Here is a 16647-nt window from a genome sequence, read left to right on the forward strand (position 1 = left end):
GGCAACTCTACTAACAAGATATTTTACTGGTTTTAAACAGTCCAATTTGCACTGACGTTGCAGTGACTGGACAAAATCGCAAGGTTGGGCAGAATTCAAAGGGATTGGCTGAATTTGCATAAATTGTTGCAATCACAACATCACAAAATCTTGGTTTAATATGAAAAATGCTACTGAATTGGTCAGTTCTTTCTTGAGAAGTTAGCAAAGTTGAGCTGTTGTAATGATGCACACTGGTCAGACCTTGAAACAAGGAAACTGCAGATTCTACTCAGGTAGAAACACATTTGTGATGATTCTCATGTGTTCAGCCTAGGTAAAGAAGAGCTTAATAAGCAAGACATACAACATGAACAGAATTAAAACATGCAAGCAAATGAAAGGTAGAATGACTGTGGTAATGGACAGGGTTGCACTGTAATGTTTTTAGACACAGATTGAAAGACAGCAGTTAGGGATTTAAAAATATAGGCCTACCTATATGGGATGTCATGTCCACTGTGACCATCTCTTCTATTGCTTCATCTATCCTTTTCATCTTCTTCTTTTCTCTCTCCTTCCATCCATCCATGGATTCCACAGCATCAAAGTCTTTATCCAGCCCTTCAAACACACGAACCTCATTATCCATGGCCGCGGACTCGTGAACTTCACTCTGGAACAGGCTACTGCCGACATCAAGAGGGATAGCAGGGACAAGCTCCATGTCCGGTAATGAGTGGGATGGCTGGGATTTGCATGTTTCCACATTGACAGGGGCGGTGGGTTCATCTGGACTGGGACTGGCCACAGTAGTCAAGTCGCAGGGGGAAGTAGGAAGTGTTGAGACAAAAGGAGGCATCAAAGACAGAATCTCCCCCTGACATGGTGTTTTAACCTGACCTTCCAGCTGTGGGTCCCGCTCAGCCCCCTCAGCCTGACAGTCTGACATGCTCTTGTGTTCCTCACACTTTGAACTGTGTAGACTGTCCTGCTTATGCGCCTGCCCTCCTAACTCACCCTCAGCAGTTACAGAGTCTGAAGGGTGACCATCTCCATCATGTCTGTTTTGTATCTCACTCTCTTCCTGACAGATAGACTGATCCTGGGTATCTCTATGGTTTTCCTCAGAGGCAGGGCAGCATCTGTCAGACACCTCTGGGTATTGTCCAGGGTCTGTAAAAGGACAGGGGGGGATTTCTCTCTGCATGTGACCTTGGTTGTCCACCTCAGTTATAATAATCTCATTTCCTTCTGGCAAAGGTTTCACATGAGCTTGCAGTGAGCTGTCTTCTCCTTTAGATTGAGAAGATGTAAATACTTTGTTTTGAGTAGTTTCTATCTGGATTTCCTCTTTGTCAAGTTGTGGTAAACTAGGAGTGTCTGCAAGTGCTGACAGGACAAGGTCCTGCTGGTTGCTACTTAGCTGTGCTGTCTGCAGCCCTTCTGTCTCAGTGTCACCACACAACACTACAAAATCAGACTCCTCGGATATTTTAATATTAGCTTTAGAAGCAAACTCAGTGGTAGGTTCAATGTGTGAATGACCTGTGGGTTGGTTTTCTGTCTCAGGTGCTAACAGTTGACAGGACTCTCTGTCCATCAGCTGTGTGGACTGAACAGTGTTGAGCAAATTATCTGCAAGCTGCTTTAATGACTCCTGACTCTCTGCCTGATTGTCTTCTAAGTGTTGGCTCACTTCTAGGCTGGCTATGGCCGATGCAATTGCTACCGCTACCACTGCTACTGCTGTGGCAACAAGGTCTTGTTCTCTGTCTATGGAAGATAACTCCTTGGCATGAACAATCCCACTAACATTTTCCTCACTCCCACTATTTCCCTTACCCGCTTCCTCTTCACCCACCCACAACTCATTTCTCTTTTCCCCCTTCTGCTGCTGATCTCTCAGCATCTCAAAGGACAAACAATGCTCTAAATATTCCCTCACAGTTGTCTCACAGCTTCCTTCCCATATTTGAGGAGGTAAAACATCCGTTTCACCTTTAAATAGCAGACCCCCAGCTTCTGTAGCACACACAAGTTCCATAAATCTTCCAGGTCTTCCCACAGGATCCACAGGTTCTACTGGTTTGTTTGACTCAACAGATTGTATAATTTCCATACTCTGTTCAGAAGATTCCACAAGAAGTGAGTCCTCTGTGACTTCTTTACAATCTGAAATTATAACATGAAGTTCTTTTGGACAGTTAGATTCCACCAAACCTGCATGGTCCACCAATGTAACAGCTTTACTGGCAACAGACAAATCTTCATTATGTGACAACGCCTTTGATTCCACATCATTCGCTGTTTGTTGGAGCGAACTGGCAGGCCCCTTTGATTCCAGCTCTGTCAAATCAACTGCTTCCATTTGTAGTGGTTGCACAGTTGTTATTTCCTCTACATCTGCCTCTCTGATGTCCATTTGATGAAGTTCTGAGGCAGTGACAGCAGAATCCAGGTTTACGGGATCAGGTCCATGAAAATCTATGTCGTCATCCTCCAAAAATACCTCTGTTTGTAGTGTCTGTGAAGCTATACCTTCAGTTCTCTCATCCAAGTTTGTGATATCACAGTCAGGTCCACGTGCATCCCTGTTCTGGCATTCCATCTGGCTGGGTAGATGCATGGCGTCCTTGTCAGCTTCCTTTCTGCGGGTTGGAGACTCAGGGTCTGCCCTTCCTGTGTTATCCTTGGCTTCTGACTGTGTCCCTGACTGAGTGTTCAGGTTTGTCACTTGTTCACTCTGTGTCTTTATCTCTATCTGACTCTGAGACTCCACACTGGAGCTGGAGCTAAGCTTGGCCCCTGTGCCTCCTCTCTTCCCCCTTTTCTTCCTCTTCTTTTTTCTGCCCTTTGCTCCTTTGCCTTCGCTCACTAGCTTCTCTCTTCCCCCCTCTTTGATGTCAATTTCAGAACTCTTTCTGTAAGTCCTCTCTCTGCCTCCCTCAACTCCTCCCTCCGTCCAAGCTGGCCCTACTTCCTCCTCACGCTGTGATCCGTGTACTTCCTGTCTTTGTGAACCAGGCCCATGTGACAGTGCTGGCAGTGATCCAGCAGCATGCGGCTGACTAAGAGCTGCAGACAGTGGATGAGAACTAAGACCCTGTTCTAACAGCTGTGGAGAACTAAGAGCAGAAGCTTGGGCTAAGCTCAAATCACATTCTTTCTGCTCGCTCATTCCCTGCTCCAGCTGTTCCTGTTTTCTCTGATCCATCATATCACTATCATACCAAACTGACTGAGAGTTAATTTCCTTTTTACTCCAGTCTTCATTGGGATCCTGATTGAGGTTTTCACCCTGATACCAGATGGTTTTTGCCACGGTTTCAGGTCCATGTGTGGCCGATCCCATTCTGCCTCCAATCCAGCCTCCATCCCGCCATACCCCTCTGCGGGATTTTCTTCCCATGTCTGAAGACTTGGGGCTGGTCCTCCTGCCAGACTGAGGACTGTTCATGGTGTCAGGTTGGCTTGGCTCCTCTGGTTCTAACTTGCTTTCCCGGGGATCCTGGGATTGTTCCTGACCCATGGTTACTGCAGAGAGATTGCTTTAGATTAGATGTTGCATAATAATCTCTCTCTTTGTTTTCTTTTAAATAAAAAATCTTGTACTTTATTTTCATAGTTTTCATCATTTTTATCAATAACTCTCAAAATTCATTAGAGATCTGGAAACACAGCAACATTCTACAAGGAAGCACGATGGGTCTCGAGCAAATAGACCATCAGACAGGTTATAAGAAAACTGATATTTTGTTAATAATCCCAAATAAAACTGTATGAACACAATTACGGTAAGTAAAGATAAGTCAAAGCTAAACCATGGAGACAGTTCATAACCCACGATGGACCTTTTAGGATATTCATAGGAGGTATAGTATGCAGGATTTTCCTAAAAAAAAAAAAAAACTGAAGAAAACAAAGTATAGAGTCATACAAAATGAATTAATTTTGGGAGGTATCTGGATCCTATCCCCACTGTTATTAGGCGAAAGGCAGGGTACACCTTTGACAGGTTGCCAGACTAAGAACTAAGACCCTCTTGCCGTGAGATGACAATGCTAACTACCACATCACTGTGCCATCACAAACATAATCCCTCTTACCTATGACCCACTAGATGCATGCAGCAGTGTATTTATCTGCATAGACTCTGCCTTCTGTTCTTAGAATTGTATTATTGATTACTCAAAAAGCAGTGAGAGACTTCCCTCTAAGTTTTTATCTGACCTGTAATTGGCCTATATCCCTCCTCACATCCTGATATCCTCAGATGGGTTGCTCCTTGTCATTCCCAGGTCCACATTAACTCACAATGGTGACAGAGTCTTTGCACTCAGAGCTCGAAGACTTTGGAATGAGCTGCCTGAGGAGATCAGGGACACAAACTCTGTCTTGCCTATTAAACATTTTTAAAAATCCACTTTTTTAGAATTGCTTTACATTTATTGCTCATCTTTCCATTTTTACTGTGTTCCAGTATTTGTCTCTTGCAACATGTCCTTCTCTTCTTTTATTTGTGTTCTGTTTTTTTAAATGTGCTATATAAATAAAGTTTATTATTATTATTATTATTACTATTTTATTTTTTATATTATTATTAAGTCAGTTCAAGTCAATTTTATTTCTAAAGCCCATTATCAAAAATAACAGTTTGCCTCAGAGGGCCTTACAGCATACGAATGTCCTTAAACCCTCACATCCACTAAGGAAAAACAAAAAAAACAAAAAAAACCCTATAATGGGGGAAAAAAATGGTAGACACCTCAGGAAGAGCGACTGAGGAGGGATCTCTCTTCCAGGATGGACAGACATGCAATAGATGTTGTTATTATTATTATTATTAATATTATTATTTGCTGTAGATGGAACATTTTTGGGCTGCATCACTTGGGCAGCAAATAGTAGTGAGCAGATAATGATGATGTTAGGACTTTATAAGAAGGTAGCAATGATGTAGTAGCAGCAAGCATTTAAGAGGAAGCTATAAAAATCACAGCCACAGCATTGAAAAAACTCAAACTTAGCGAGGCAAAAGGCCACTCAGAAAAAGCTCCTTCCAAATCAAAGTGAATCTAGAGCCACTTTTATTTTCACCACCAACAAGCTCTGACAGGGAGGATGAAGAGTAACGCAGAGTTGGCTTTGTCCTTCCCCAAATGGCAAATTGCTCATAGTGACAAACCCACAGAGAATTATCTCCATCTCTGAAGTTACCCTTAGATGTATGAAGTGATTTATTATCATTCAGCACTTGCTTTTAAAGCCCATTTACTGTTTAGGTCACTCTCAGAGCTCTTGTTGTGTTGCTTGCTGCTGCAGCAGCGACACACAGACACAGAAGGAGACGAGCTGTTGGATACGGTGAAGCATTTAGCAGATAAAGAGACAGATATTTCGATAGCAGAGACCAAAAACAGACTTAAAAGAGGGTGAATACTCAACATGCTCTCATCCGAATTTGTAGCATGTTGCCACTTTGCAGTGGACGTCTCCATATTACGCTCTAGGTATACCTCTACATCTGCTGATTATGTTCCAGGATGCTGCTGCTGTGACATCAACATTAACACATGGTGGGATTACGCTGCAAGTGTTAAGGCAACAGAAGCACATGGCAACCAACTGCGGGATGTCAAGAAATGCACATGCTGCCAGGGGTGGTTAGGATTAGGGGAAGGAAGAACATCACATATAGACGGGAAGCAAACACAAGACTCCTGCATAAAAGCCCGAAGTTTGTTGGATCCATCCTCCACCCCTCCCACCCACCGTTGTGCTCTATTTCTTTTGTTACAAGCAGCATTTTAATCTGACGCTGTTTTGTCACAGATGCAACAGGTTCCATCCGGCTGAAACTGTCCGTGTATCGTCAGGCGGCGTACATTAAGAAGACTACTGCTCTCAGCTGATCATGCGGATGCCAAAGGTGGTTTTGGGCATTGGGTTTGTACGCTGAAAGCACTGTAAAAATGACGGTATTTTAAGACTTTAGAATTAAAAAGGGACGGAATACCTGAGTCATATTCATGAGGTGGATATAAGCAACAACTAAATTATCATATTACTTCATAATTGCTGCATGTGTAAAAAAATGTAACAAAAAAGAGAGCTTGTCATGTTTCAGTTGTTTTGTTTAAAATTGGTTCTAAGAGGCCAAAAATATCAGTAAAAGCTTTTAGTTTGCATTTAGTCTGAATAAAGTCTGAATAAAATAACAAACATGTGGTGTTCTGTTTTTCCATACGTTACTCTAAAGCCCATGCTAATATTTGTTTCACTTTTTCTGACGTTATCTTTGTGATTTTTTCCACTTCTGACAAAGGCTTTAGTGTATGAAGATGACACATTGTAATGGTATTTGTGAGTGACTGCCTCAGAGGAGCCTCTGATGGCTGCAATAAATCACTAACAATGACCAGCTCAGTGTGACTCAGTGTTCCTGTACTCAGACTTTCTCTGCCCAGTTTTGAAAAGAGCCTCAAGTAAGATATCTTATATTCCACACTAGGTTAAGGTGGTAAAATCTGTGGTCTGCATTTTTAAATATCCAAAGGAAACTTTTCAGATTTGCCCCTCAGCCTCCAGTGATTTATTTTACAAACTGCTGAACTTACCCGTCCTGTGTGCAGCTGAGTCCACAGCAGAGTTGCCTTTAGCTTGTTTGGCTGGAGGACTCTGAGCGTCTCCCTGCTTACTTCTGCTGTCTCTACTTACTAACATTTTAGCTACTCAACTTCCCTCTTCTCTCCTTCCTGTTTTCACCCGATGGTGATGGCATGCAAGGCCACTGCCTTCCTGTCAACACACTTCCCATCACCACCGTGTGCACACACTGGCTTCATGGGTAATGTAGTGTCTTGTGATCGGGGCCTACTAGTTTTTGCGGCTCCTTCGTCAGCAGTCCCAGATGCCACTGCTGGCTGTCTGGGTAAAATAGTTCCATCTGTTTCTCTTCTACTTCCTGTTGTTTTTATGGGCCTTGCAGCACTCCTTTTACTGGCCTCCGGGGTGCTCCTGTTACTTCCTGGAGATTCTGTTGATTGTCTTGTGGTTTTTATAATTATCTTTTCGTTTTTTTTTCTGTCAGGTCCAGAAGCAGGGGTGGCAGCTGCTGTACCCTGCTGTTCTCCCCCGGCTTCCTGCCTCTGACTAACACTTCCACTGCTACAGGATGTGAGTGACAACAGCAGAGTCCTCCCTTTGTGCTCTCTCCTCCAATGACGGAGGACTTCCTCGTTCCTTTGTTGTCAGGTTACACTTCTCTATGGTTACCACAGACAGGCCTGCTCTCTGCTCGCACTCTTGTTGGCTGGTAGAGCAGAGCTGCAGCTCACAGGCTCAGCTCACAGGCAGGGCTGAACGAGGCATGTGGCAGTGCAATGTACAAGCAGAGTGTGAGTTTCTCTGCAAGAAAGACAAAAAAAGTAAAATAAAGTATTAATGTAAAAACGCCACTAAATTAACCAAAATCTGTTGATTTGGTTAGGCTCAGATTCTGGTGCAGCTAAACAACCGGACTGAGATATTCAGAAGGTGATCCTAGAAAACTCAAAGCAGACCAACCAGACTTTATGATTTCAGCATCAACTATCCAAAAGCACCTGGAGTGGAGGTAAAGCCATTACTAGTCATCCTAAGTCATCACATGCTGCCGCAGTGAACTTCTGCGTCTCCATATAATGCACTTGGTGTCCTTCTGCATCTCCTCTTTACTGTATGTTCTGGGATGGCGCTACCGTGATGTCAAAACATGCACATGGTGGGATCAAGCAGCCCATGATTGTGTTTAGACAATACAAGCACATGGCAACCAACACCGGGACATCAACAAATGCACATGCTGACATGGATGGTGAGGATGAGGGGAAGGAGGCACTTGGTAAGTTGTAGGAAAAAAAACATCACGTTTAGACAGAAGCAAACATTGGACTCCCGCTTAAAAGTCCAGGTTGGATCCATCCACCGCCCCCCTCCCTTTAAGCAGTTGCGGATTTCTTGTATTATGTCATTACTTGCAGGATTTCAGCCTGACGCCGTTCTGTAGAGTATCACACGTACAACAGGTTCTGTCTGCCTGTGTTCTCAAGTGACATAACTAAGGTAACATGTACGCACACTAGCACATAAATGCTGGATTCAAACAGGTCAGTTCCATCCTGCTGTAGTCTCACAGTAACACACACTGTTATTCAGCACATGTAATGAGTCAACACTACTAATGATGATCAGTTATTTCCACAAGAGAAGAAGCTGTCCATATCTTCTGTTCACCGTGTCTCTCTTCTCAAAACTAGAATTACAGACACCACATGGTAACAACAAGAGCAGTGATTGGTCAGTTCGGCCTGCTAGTGTTTGCTCCTAAATGTATCTGGTGCTGGTGGTTTGTTAACAGCAAAACACACATCTAACAAATACACCACTCTCTGTCAGTTAATGAAACAGTTTGAACACAGTTAGTGTTTAGTGCTGCGGTGATGATCTGAATGAACATTTTGAGGATAAACTTACCCAAATGAGTCTTATGAAAAATAAAAAATGATAGAAAAAAACTGTACGCATCCACCTTTATTATAGCATTGCTAAATCAGGAATTATTCTAAAAAATGAAAATAATTCTCTCAATAGCTCAGATCATAATTTTACTGCTTACTTTCACATAAAGTGTTCATGCATAAGACATACATTTTGGCAAGATTGTGTATTTTTGTTTAATGTTGGAATTTCCAGCTCAGCTCTTACAATAGTCTAAAATACACTGTTGAAACTGAATTGATACATTCAGACTGTGAAGTGCAAGAAATGCTCCATTGAAACCCATTCAAACTGCAATTTTTGATCTCACAGCCATCATAGCATAAAAAGGCTTTTGCCTTGGAATTTGTCATTTTATTATTTTCCACCTGATGACCTAATTTTTACAAATACATGCTATTTCCAGTAGCACTGTCACAATCAATGCTGCTGCTAATCAGTGACATATCCCAGATAATAATGTTTGAAAAAATCTACATAGCATGTATTAAATTCAAAATAATTCTTTTTTGTGTGTGTTTTTTTTTTAATCTAAAAACACAGTGGCATTATGACCAAAGCCTGGCATATAAAAGGTTAAACCTAAAAAATAAAAAATAAATAATTGATATTTATGATTAGGACTGATATCAGTTAAAATAAATAAATCAATGAAAGTAGAGAATCATATAAGCGTATAATATTTTTTATAGCCTGATTTTGAAAAGCACATTTTGTGTGCAGAGCGGTATGAGTGTGAGTATAGAAATCAGTGTTGCAGCTAATCAGTGACATATCAATGGGATAATCAAAAAATAAATAATCTACTTAGCATGTAGTATACTGAAAATAATTCTTTTTTTGTTTTGTTTTTTTTTCATGTTTAGTGGTATCATGACAAAACCTGGCATTCAGAGGGTTACATTGTTTAAAATTAATTAATATTTGATATTTAGGATTATGACTGATGTTAGTCAAAACAATAAATCTATGAAGGTAGAAAATAATATTAATGATTAATATTTTTTAAATCCTGATTCTGGTAAGTGCATTTTGTGCACAGAGCAATATGAGTGTGTGTTTGAGATTCAACTGAGGACCTGACTCTGTGTCTACAGACAGAAACCTGTGGAACAATAAAAACACAATTCTATCATTGAGGTTTTTTACATATTCGGCATTTTCTTCAGACTAAAATCACAGCTCTCTTGTAAGCAGTGAGCAGCAGGACAGGTGAGAGTGAGTGAATAACATCATCAACAGTGTGGTCTACCTGTCTCTCAATTACTTGATAAAGGCTCACTACACAGACATGTCTCTGCTGTTTATTGCTCTCAGCATTGCAGCAGCTAAAGAAAGGCCTGTGAGTCCGTTGTTAGCTTACCTTTCTGTCCCTAGAAAAATAAAGATGTCTCCTCAGGTCCTTCAAGTCCTCCTGTCAGCAGGAGGCTTCACCACTCTGTGCCTTGGCCCCTCCTCCCTCAGATGAAGGCCCTGGATTGTTACGGTTAAGGTACCAACATTTCATGAAGAGGAAATACTCTGCCTCCTGGGTAAAAGAATGGCTACTCCTAGAGTCCCTCTAGGACACTAGAGGGCGTCTCATACCTGCAATGACACAAAATAATATGTCTACCTGAGCCTTGAAAACACACACAAAAACAGATTTTTTTCTTGCTGGCACATACAAAAATCTATCAACCCTTTGAAACCTGAATCAGCATGACTTTTCTCATGCTGCTTTCAGATGCCTTTCACAAGTATTTAACCCTTTGATATAAGCAAATTTTGTGCAATTTATTTCAAAAAGAAGAAATTAAACAACATTAAACAAGAAATTAGTAGATTTTATCATTTATCATAATTACAAATTTCAAATAATGTTACAGAATTAATATAACTTTTAAGCACCTCTTTAAGATCATTTCCTTTTTTATTTGTTTATGTATTCACTTCATTTATTTATTTGTTTGTTTTAATATTTTTTGCTAAATTTCCTTGTGCTTCTTACTAACTTCTTGCTATTTTTGGATCATTTCTTCTTTTGTTGCTCGTTGCCCATTCTTCCTATGTTTTTGAGAGAAATCAAGCCAATCTGATCAGTTTCCAAGTGATTAACTCTTGTCCTTTCCATTGTGCAGAAAGAGGACTGAGACATTAGTTAGTGAGCATCTCTGATATTCTTACCTGTCAGCCGCATAAGTCAGCTTATGAAAAAATGTTTACCATTGGCTGTGAGTCTGACTCTCAAAATGCATGACTTGGAAGTCGAAGTGATTAAACGGAAGAGCTGTCCAGATAAGTACAGAAAAAGAAAAGTCACCATTAAAATATCCAGAAAAGCTGAAATACCCCACGAAACAAAAAAACCTCAACAAGCAGACAACAGCCAGCCCTGTGTGGTAGATGACATCATAGCACTTATGCAGTCTTTGCAACCACGCCGTCCATGGACCCACCCACGCCCCCGAGCAGCTGAGCCAGTCATTGTTCTTACAAGCTCCCCCAGTCCAGCCCGAGCCAAGGAGGAGCTGCTGACCACCACAGTGCACAAAGACTCAGTCACTTACAGGCGTGCTTCTTTCTCCTCAATAAGATAGCAAGACATGTAGTGGGCGTCTTCACAGCAGACATTTGACTGTCAGTGGAGCTGAAATCATGCAGACAGTGTAGCTGCCACTCAGCACGGGTCCTCCTCGGGAGCTGCATCGTTACTGCTAACTAAATTCCAGCCATGGAACAAGTACTCACATCTTTTACTGTAGTAAAAGAAGCAATACCATCTTGTAGAAATATTCTGTTACAAGTAAAAGTCCTGCCTACAAAACTTAACTTAAAGTTGAAGTACAAAAGTATTAGCATCAATTCATGCAGAATGGCTGATTTTTACAATAATAAATATATACTATATTATTGTATTACAATTATCCATCCATTTTCTTCCGCTTATCCGGGGTCAGGTCGCGTATCGTATTACAATTACTTTATATACTGCAGGGTACACATACACATACACACACACACACAAATCAAGTCAAGTCAAGTCAATTTTATTTATAGTGCCCATTATCACAAAACATGGTTTGCCTCAGAGGGCTTTACAGTGTACGACATCCCTCTGCCCTTAGACATCATCCAAGAAAAAACTCCGGAAAAAGAAGTGGGTGTTGATAAGAGTGTCATGCATATATTGATACGGAGGTGTTCAAAGGCATGATCACAGCATCGGTGCAACCAGGACCAAGAGCATGATCAGGGCGAGTGGGGGGCACAGTATCAGTACAGCCACAGCACGAGCACAACCAAAGGCAGGGTCACAGTGCCAGCACAGATATCAGAACGATCAGGCACAGCCAGGGTTGGGCCAGGATCCGGGAAAGCTAGGAAACAAGGAAGCAGGAATGCTCCAGAGAGGCAACGGGATTAGCATAGTGCAGTTCAACAGAACCAAGGTGGGAAACAGTAAAAAGGATAAGCACTCAATGAGTATCCTAGAGTCATTGATTAGCAATTACGGCTTAAATATGAATGCCAGAGAGCAGTAATAGAAGAGAAAGAAAGAGAGAGGAAGCAGAGCCAGAGTGACAGGTCTGAACTGACTCAAAACCACCCCCGCCGGATCGGGCCGAAAGCTCTGCCACCTCTCCCTCTTCCACATCACACGGACGGGGATTTCAACTGAGCACAAGAAACTATATACACACTAACGAAACTAGGGTCACTAATCAGCTATTATGGCTTAAAGGTCAGAGAGCAGTGTTAGTCCCCACTGCTCTCTGACCCCCATAGAAAGTCCCCCGGCAAGTTAAACCTATGTCAGCCTAACTATGGGCAACCTTAGCCAGCCCTAATTATAAACTTTATCAAAGAGGAAGGTCTTAAGTCTACCGTTAAAAGTGGAAACGGTGTCTGCCTCCCTAACCGAAACTGGAAGATGGTTCCATAAGAGAGGAGCATGGTAACTGAAGGCTCTGGTTCCTATCCTACATTTGGAAACTTTGGGAACCACAAGTAATCCTGCATTTTCAGAGCACAGTGATCTTGAGGGTTGGTAAGGAACTATGAGCTGCGACAGATAGGATGGAGCCTGACCATTTAGAGCTTTGAAAGTAAGGAGGAGGATTTTAAATTAAATCCTGGATTTTACAGGGAGCCAGTGCAACAAAGCTAAAACAGGAGAAATACGGTCCCTTTTCTTGGTTCCCGTTAGAACACGAGCAGCAGCGTTCTGCACCAGTTAGAGCGACCTAAGTGATTTGTTGGAGCAACCGCATAATAGGGAATCACAATAATCCAGCCTAGATGTGACAAATGCATGTACCAATTTTTCAGCATATATCTGGGATAGGATATGCCTAATTTTTGCAATGTTGTGCAAGTGAAAGAAAGCAGTCTTTGAAGTTTGTTTTATATGGGAGGCAAAAGATAAATCTTGATCAAATAAAACTCTGAGGTTCCTTACTGATGTGCTAGAGGCCAAGGTAATGCCATCTAGAGTAATTATATTGTTAGAAAGGGAGTTTCTGAGGTGTTTGGGCCAAGAACAATAACTTCAGTTTTGTCTGAATTCAACTTCAAGAAATTATGGCTCATCCAGGCTTTTACGTCCTTAAGACATGTTTGAAGTCTAGATAGCTGATCAGTTTCATCTGGTTTCATCGATAGATACATTTATGTATTGTCAGCATAACAATGAAAATTTATAGTGTTTTCTAATAATGTTGCCTAGAGAAAGCATATATAAAGTAACAATGATCGGTCCAAGCACAGAACCCTGTGGCACTCCGAAGCAGACCTTAGTATGCACGGACATTGATGACATTGGTCATTGATGTGAACAAATTGGGAACGATCTGATAAGTAAGATTTAAACCAGGTTAGTGCTGTTCCTTTAAGGCCAATTAACTGTTCCAGTCTGTGCAGTAAGATTTCATGGTCAATGGTGTCAAAAGCGGCACTGAGATCTAAAAGGATTAAAACAGAGACCAGACCTGAATCAGAAGCAATCAATAAATCGTTGTTAATATTTACTAGTGCCGTTTCTGTACTATGATGAAGTCTAAAGCCTGACTGAAAGTCCTCAAATAAATTATTATCTTGGAGAAAGTCACAGGGTTGATGAGCAACCACTTTCTCAAGGATTTTAGAAATAAAGGGGAGATAAGATATCCTCTATAGTTAGCTAAAATCTCAGGATCGAGAGTGGGTTTCTTTAGAAGAGGTTTAATCACAGCTACTTTAAAGGACTGTGGTACATAGCCCGTTAATAAAGATGTATTAATTATATCTAATAAAGAATTGTCTAATAAGGGTAGAGCTTCCTTAAGTAGCCTCGTTGGGATGGGGTCTAGCAGGCATGTTGATGGCTTAGATGCAGAAAACACAGTAGAGAGTCAGCAAAGGTCAATGGGGGGAGAAATGGTCCAAATAAATTTCAGGCCTTGCCGCCATATTCAAGCTACCTGAGTCTGGGATCAGGTCAGTTAAGCTCAAGAGGTGATGGATTTTATCTTGAATAGTTATAATTTTATCATTAAAGAAACTCATAAAGTCGTCACTACTTAGGGCCGAAGGAATATAAGGCTCTATAGAGCTGTGACTCTGAGTCACCCTGGCTACAGTGTTGAAAAGAAACCTGGGATTGTTTTTGTTTTCCTCAATTAATGATGAGTAATAGTTTGCTCTGGCATGGCGGAGGGCCTTCTTATACACTTTAAGACTATCCAGCCAGGCTAAACAGGACTCTCTGAGGTTGGTTGAACGCCAATTTCTTTCAAATTTTCGCAACGTTTGTTTCAATTTGCGGAGCTGGGAGTTAAACCATGGGGCTAATTTTCTTTGTTTCATTAATTTCTTCTTGAAAGGTGCAACAGAGTCGAGAGCTCTTCGCAGTGAGCCAGTAGCACTATCAACAAGACAATGAGTTTCAGAATGACTTAAGTTAGTGAGAGTATTCTCAGTCACTGTAAGACATAGTAATGATGTCAATGCAGAAGGAATCAATTTCTTAAATTTAGCCACTGCTGAATCAGATAGACATCTAGAATAGTAACTCTTGCTGAGAGGCTTGTAGTCGAGTAGTAAAAAATTGAAAGTTATTAGATAATGGTCAGACAGAGCAGGATTCTCAGGGAAGACTAATAAATCTTCAATATTGATGCCGTATGCTAAGACAAGATCTAGGGTGTGATTGTAGCAATGAGTGGGTTTATGTACACACTAACCCTAACCCTAACACTAAGGCTATCATTATTAATATCCATGTGAATGTTAAAATCCCCTATGATAATTACTTTGTCTGATTTAAGCACTAAACTTGATATAAGCTCAGAGAATTCAGATAGAAATTCAGAGTATGGGCCGGGGGCACGGTACACTATAACAAATACAATTGGCTGTAGAGTTTTCCAGGATGGGTGAGAAAGATTAAGAATAGCCTTTCAAATTAACTAGTTTAGCTTCGCTTTAGGGTGAATTGCTAAGCTTAAATCAAAAATAGCAGACACACACTGCCACACACACACACACATGCACGCACACACACACACAGATTCCCAGAGTGATGTATGTTGCAAACCGGTTTCTCTTCATAGTCTGTGTGCCTCTCTGACAGCTCTGCTGTGTTAAATTTATGCCACATCTATTTTAGTCCCCATCCTCCGCCTGCTGACTTTGCAACCTGGCCGCTCAAAGTTTTCAAATCATGTCAGTCAAATGCAGACGGCACTTTGTACCAATGAAATTAACAACGGTCATTATAACAGCAAACATTCAACCACAAGCAAACAGAGGCTGGCCTGTGGGATCTGTGCAAAGAGCTGAACTGCTCACAGAGCAGTTAGTCTGAGCTCATTGTTGCTGGTGGCATCAATCAGGTGACCCTAACGCCTGGCCTCCATCAACATGTTGACTGTGCCACAAGGAGAACTAACACTCTGGATCACTGTTGCATGCTGTTCAGAGGATACAGAGCAGAGTTACTACCACAGCTCAGAAAGCCATTTTTCCTTGGATGGCAAAAACTTGACCGGAATATGGACAAGGATTTTTTTTAACCATCGCAGGACAAAAAAAACTGTGTTTGGGAAGAGTGACCATGTGGCCGTTTTGCTTGGTTCCAAATATGCAAACAAACTATGGCCCTTGCCCCCAGTGATGTGTGAGGTCAGGAAATGGTCAGGCCAATCAGAGGCTGCACCCTGAGTGTTTCTCAATTTCAAGGGAGGAACCTCAAACGGCTGAACTTCAAGGAGCTGCCGTCATCGCATCCTGCCAAAGGACTGCTCTGATTGTCAAGGATCCTTCAAATTCTACCAAGGACAGAGTCCTTCCTTCAGAGAATTTTCGAGGAGGCATGTGTGTTTTCTTAGTGGGCAGAAAGTACCCACAATTCTTTGCTCATGTCCTATTAAAAATAGTAAATAATCAATTTTAAGGTGAGCCTAAATCCTGCTTCATCTTTTTGGTGCTGAAGGAGGATGTTGAGGAGTCTCACAGCCTGGGGAAAGAAGCTGCTCTGTAGTCTGGTGGTTCTGCAGCGGATACTTGTGTATCTTTTTCCAGATGGCAGCAGGGTGAACAGACAATGGCTGGGTTGGCTGCTGTCTTTCAGTGTCCTCCGAGTTCTGTGCAGACACCTCACTTCACCAAGGTCACTGATGCTCTGTAAAATGGAACCAGTGATGTTCTGGGCAGTTTTAATCACCCGCTATAGAGCCTTCCCGTCCTGGGCCGTGCACCAACCATGCCAGTTGGTGATGTTTACAGTCAATATGCTTTCTATTGCTCCTCTGAAGAAGTTAACCAGGATCTTGCTCTGGAATTTAGCCTTGCTAAATTTGCGTAGGAAGTAGAGCCTTTTCTGTCCTTTTTTAACCTGGGTGGTGATGTGCGATTACTATGTTAGGTTCTCAGTGATCATGCACAAGTACATTACAAGATGAACAATTAGCTGCAAGACTTGGCAAGGATATGGAATCATTTTAAACCTTTAAAGGAAAAAATAAAGATGAGCTACTGTTTGGGATGCGCTCAAAGCATTTATTAGAGGAAAATGTAAAGATTATAGTTAATGGAAGCAAACAGAAGGTGAGGAGAAAGTTCAACCACTGGAAAACAAAATGACTGATTGGTGAAACATTTGGCAGA

At 41.6% G+C, this 16647-nt stretch overlaps 1 protein-coding gene across 5 annotated transcripts in view; it reads right to left on the minus strand.

The window, feature by feature from the left end:
• akap13 (A-kinase anchoring protein 13) overlaps positions 1 to 7130 on the minus strand; it is a 75289-nt gene extending 68159 nt beyond the window's left edge. For all 5 annotated transcript variants that reach the window (XM_042496485.1, XM_042496487.1, XM_042496486.1 and 2 more), the window contains exons 1-2: positions 6600 to 7130; positions 478 to 3516 (exon numbers count right to left, since the gene is read on the minus strand). In XM_042496485.1, the coding sequence (XP_042352419.1) occupies positions 478 to 3516; positions 6600 to 6705 (3145 nt within the window). In that variant the 5' untranslated portion in view covers positions 6706 to 7130. The remainder of the gene's footprint in view (positions 1 to 477; positions 3517 to 6599) is intronic.
• Between the last annotated feature and the right edge of the window lie 9517 nt (positions 7131 to 16647).

Source organism: Plectropomus leopardus, chromosome 11 (genome assembly GCF_008729295.1).
Source record: "Plectropomus leopardus isolate mb chromosome 11, YSFRI_Pleo_2.0, whole genome shotgun sequence".
NCBI lineage: Eukaryota > Metazoa > Chordata > Actinopteri > Perciformes > Serranidae > Plectropomus > Plectropomus leopardus.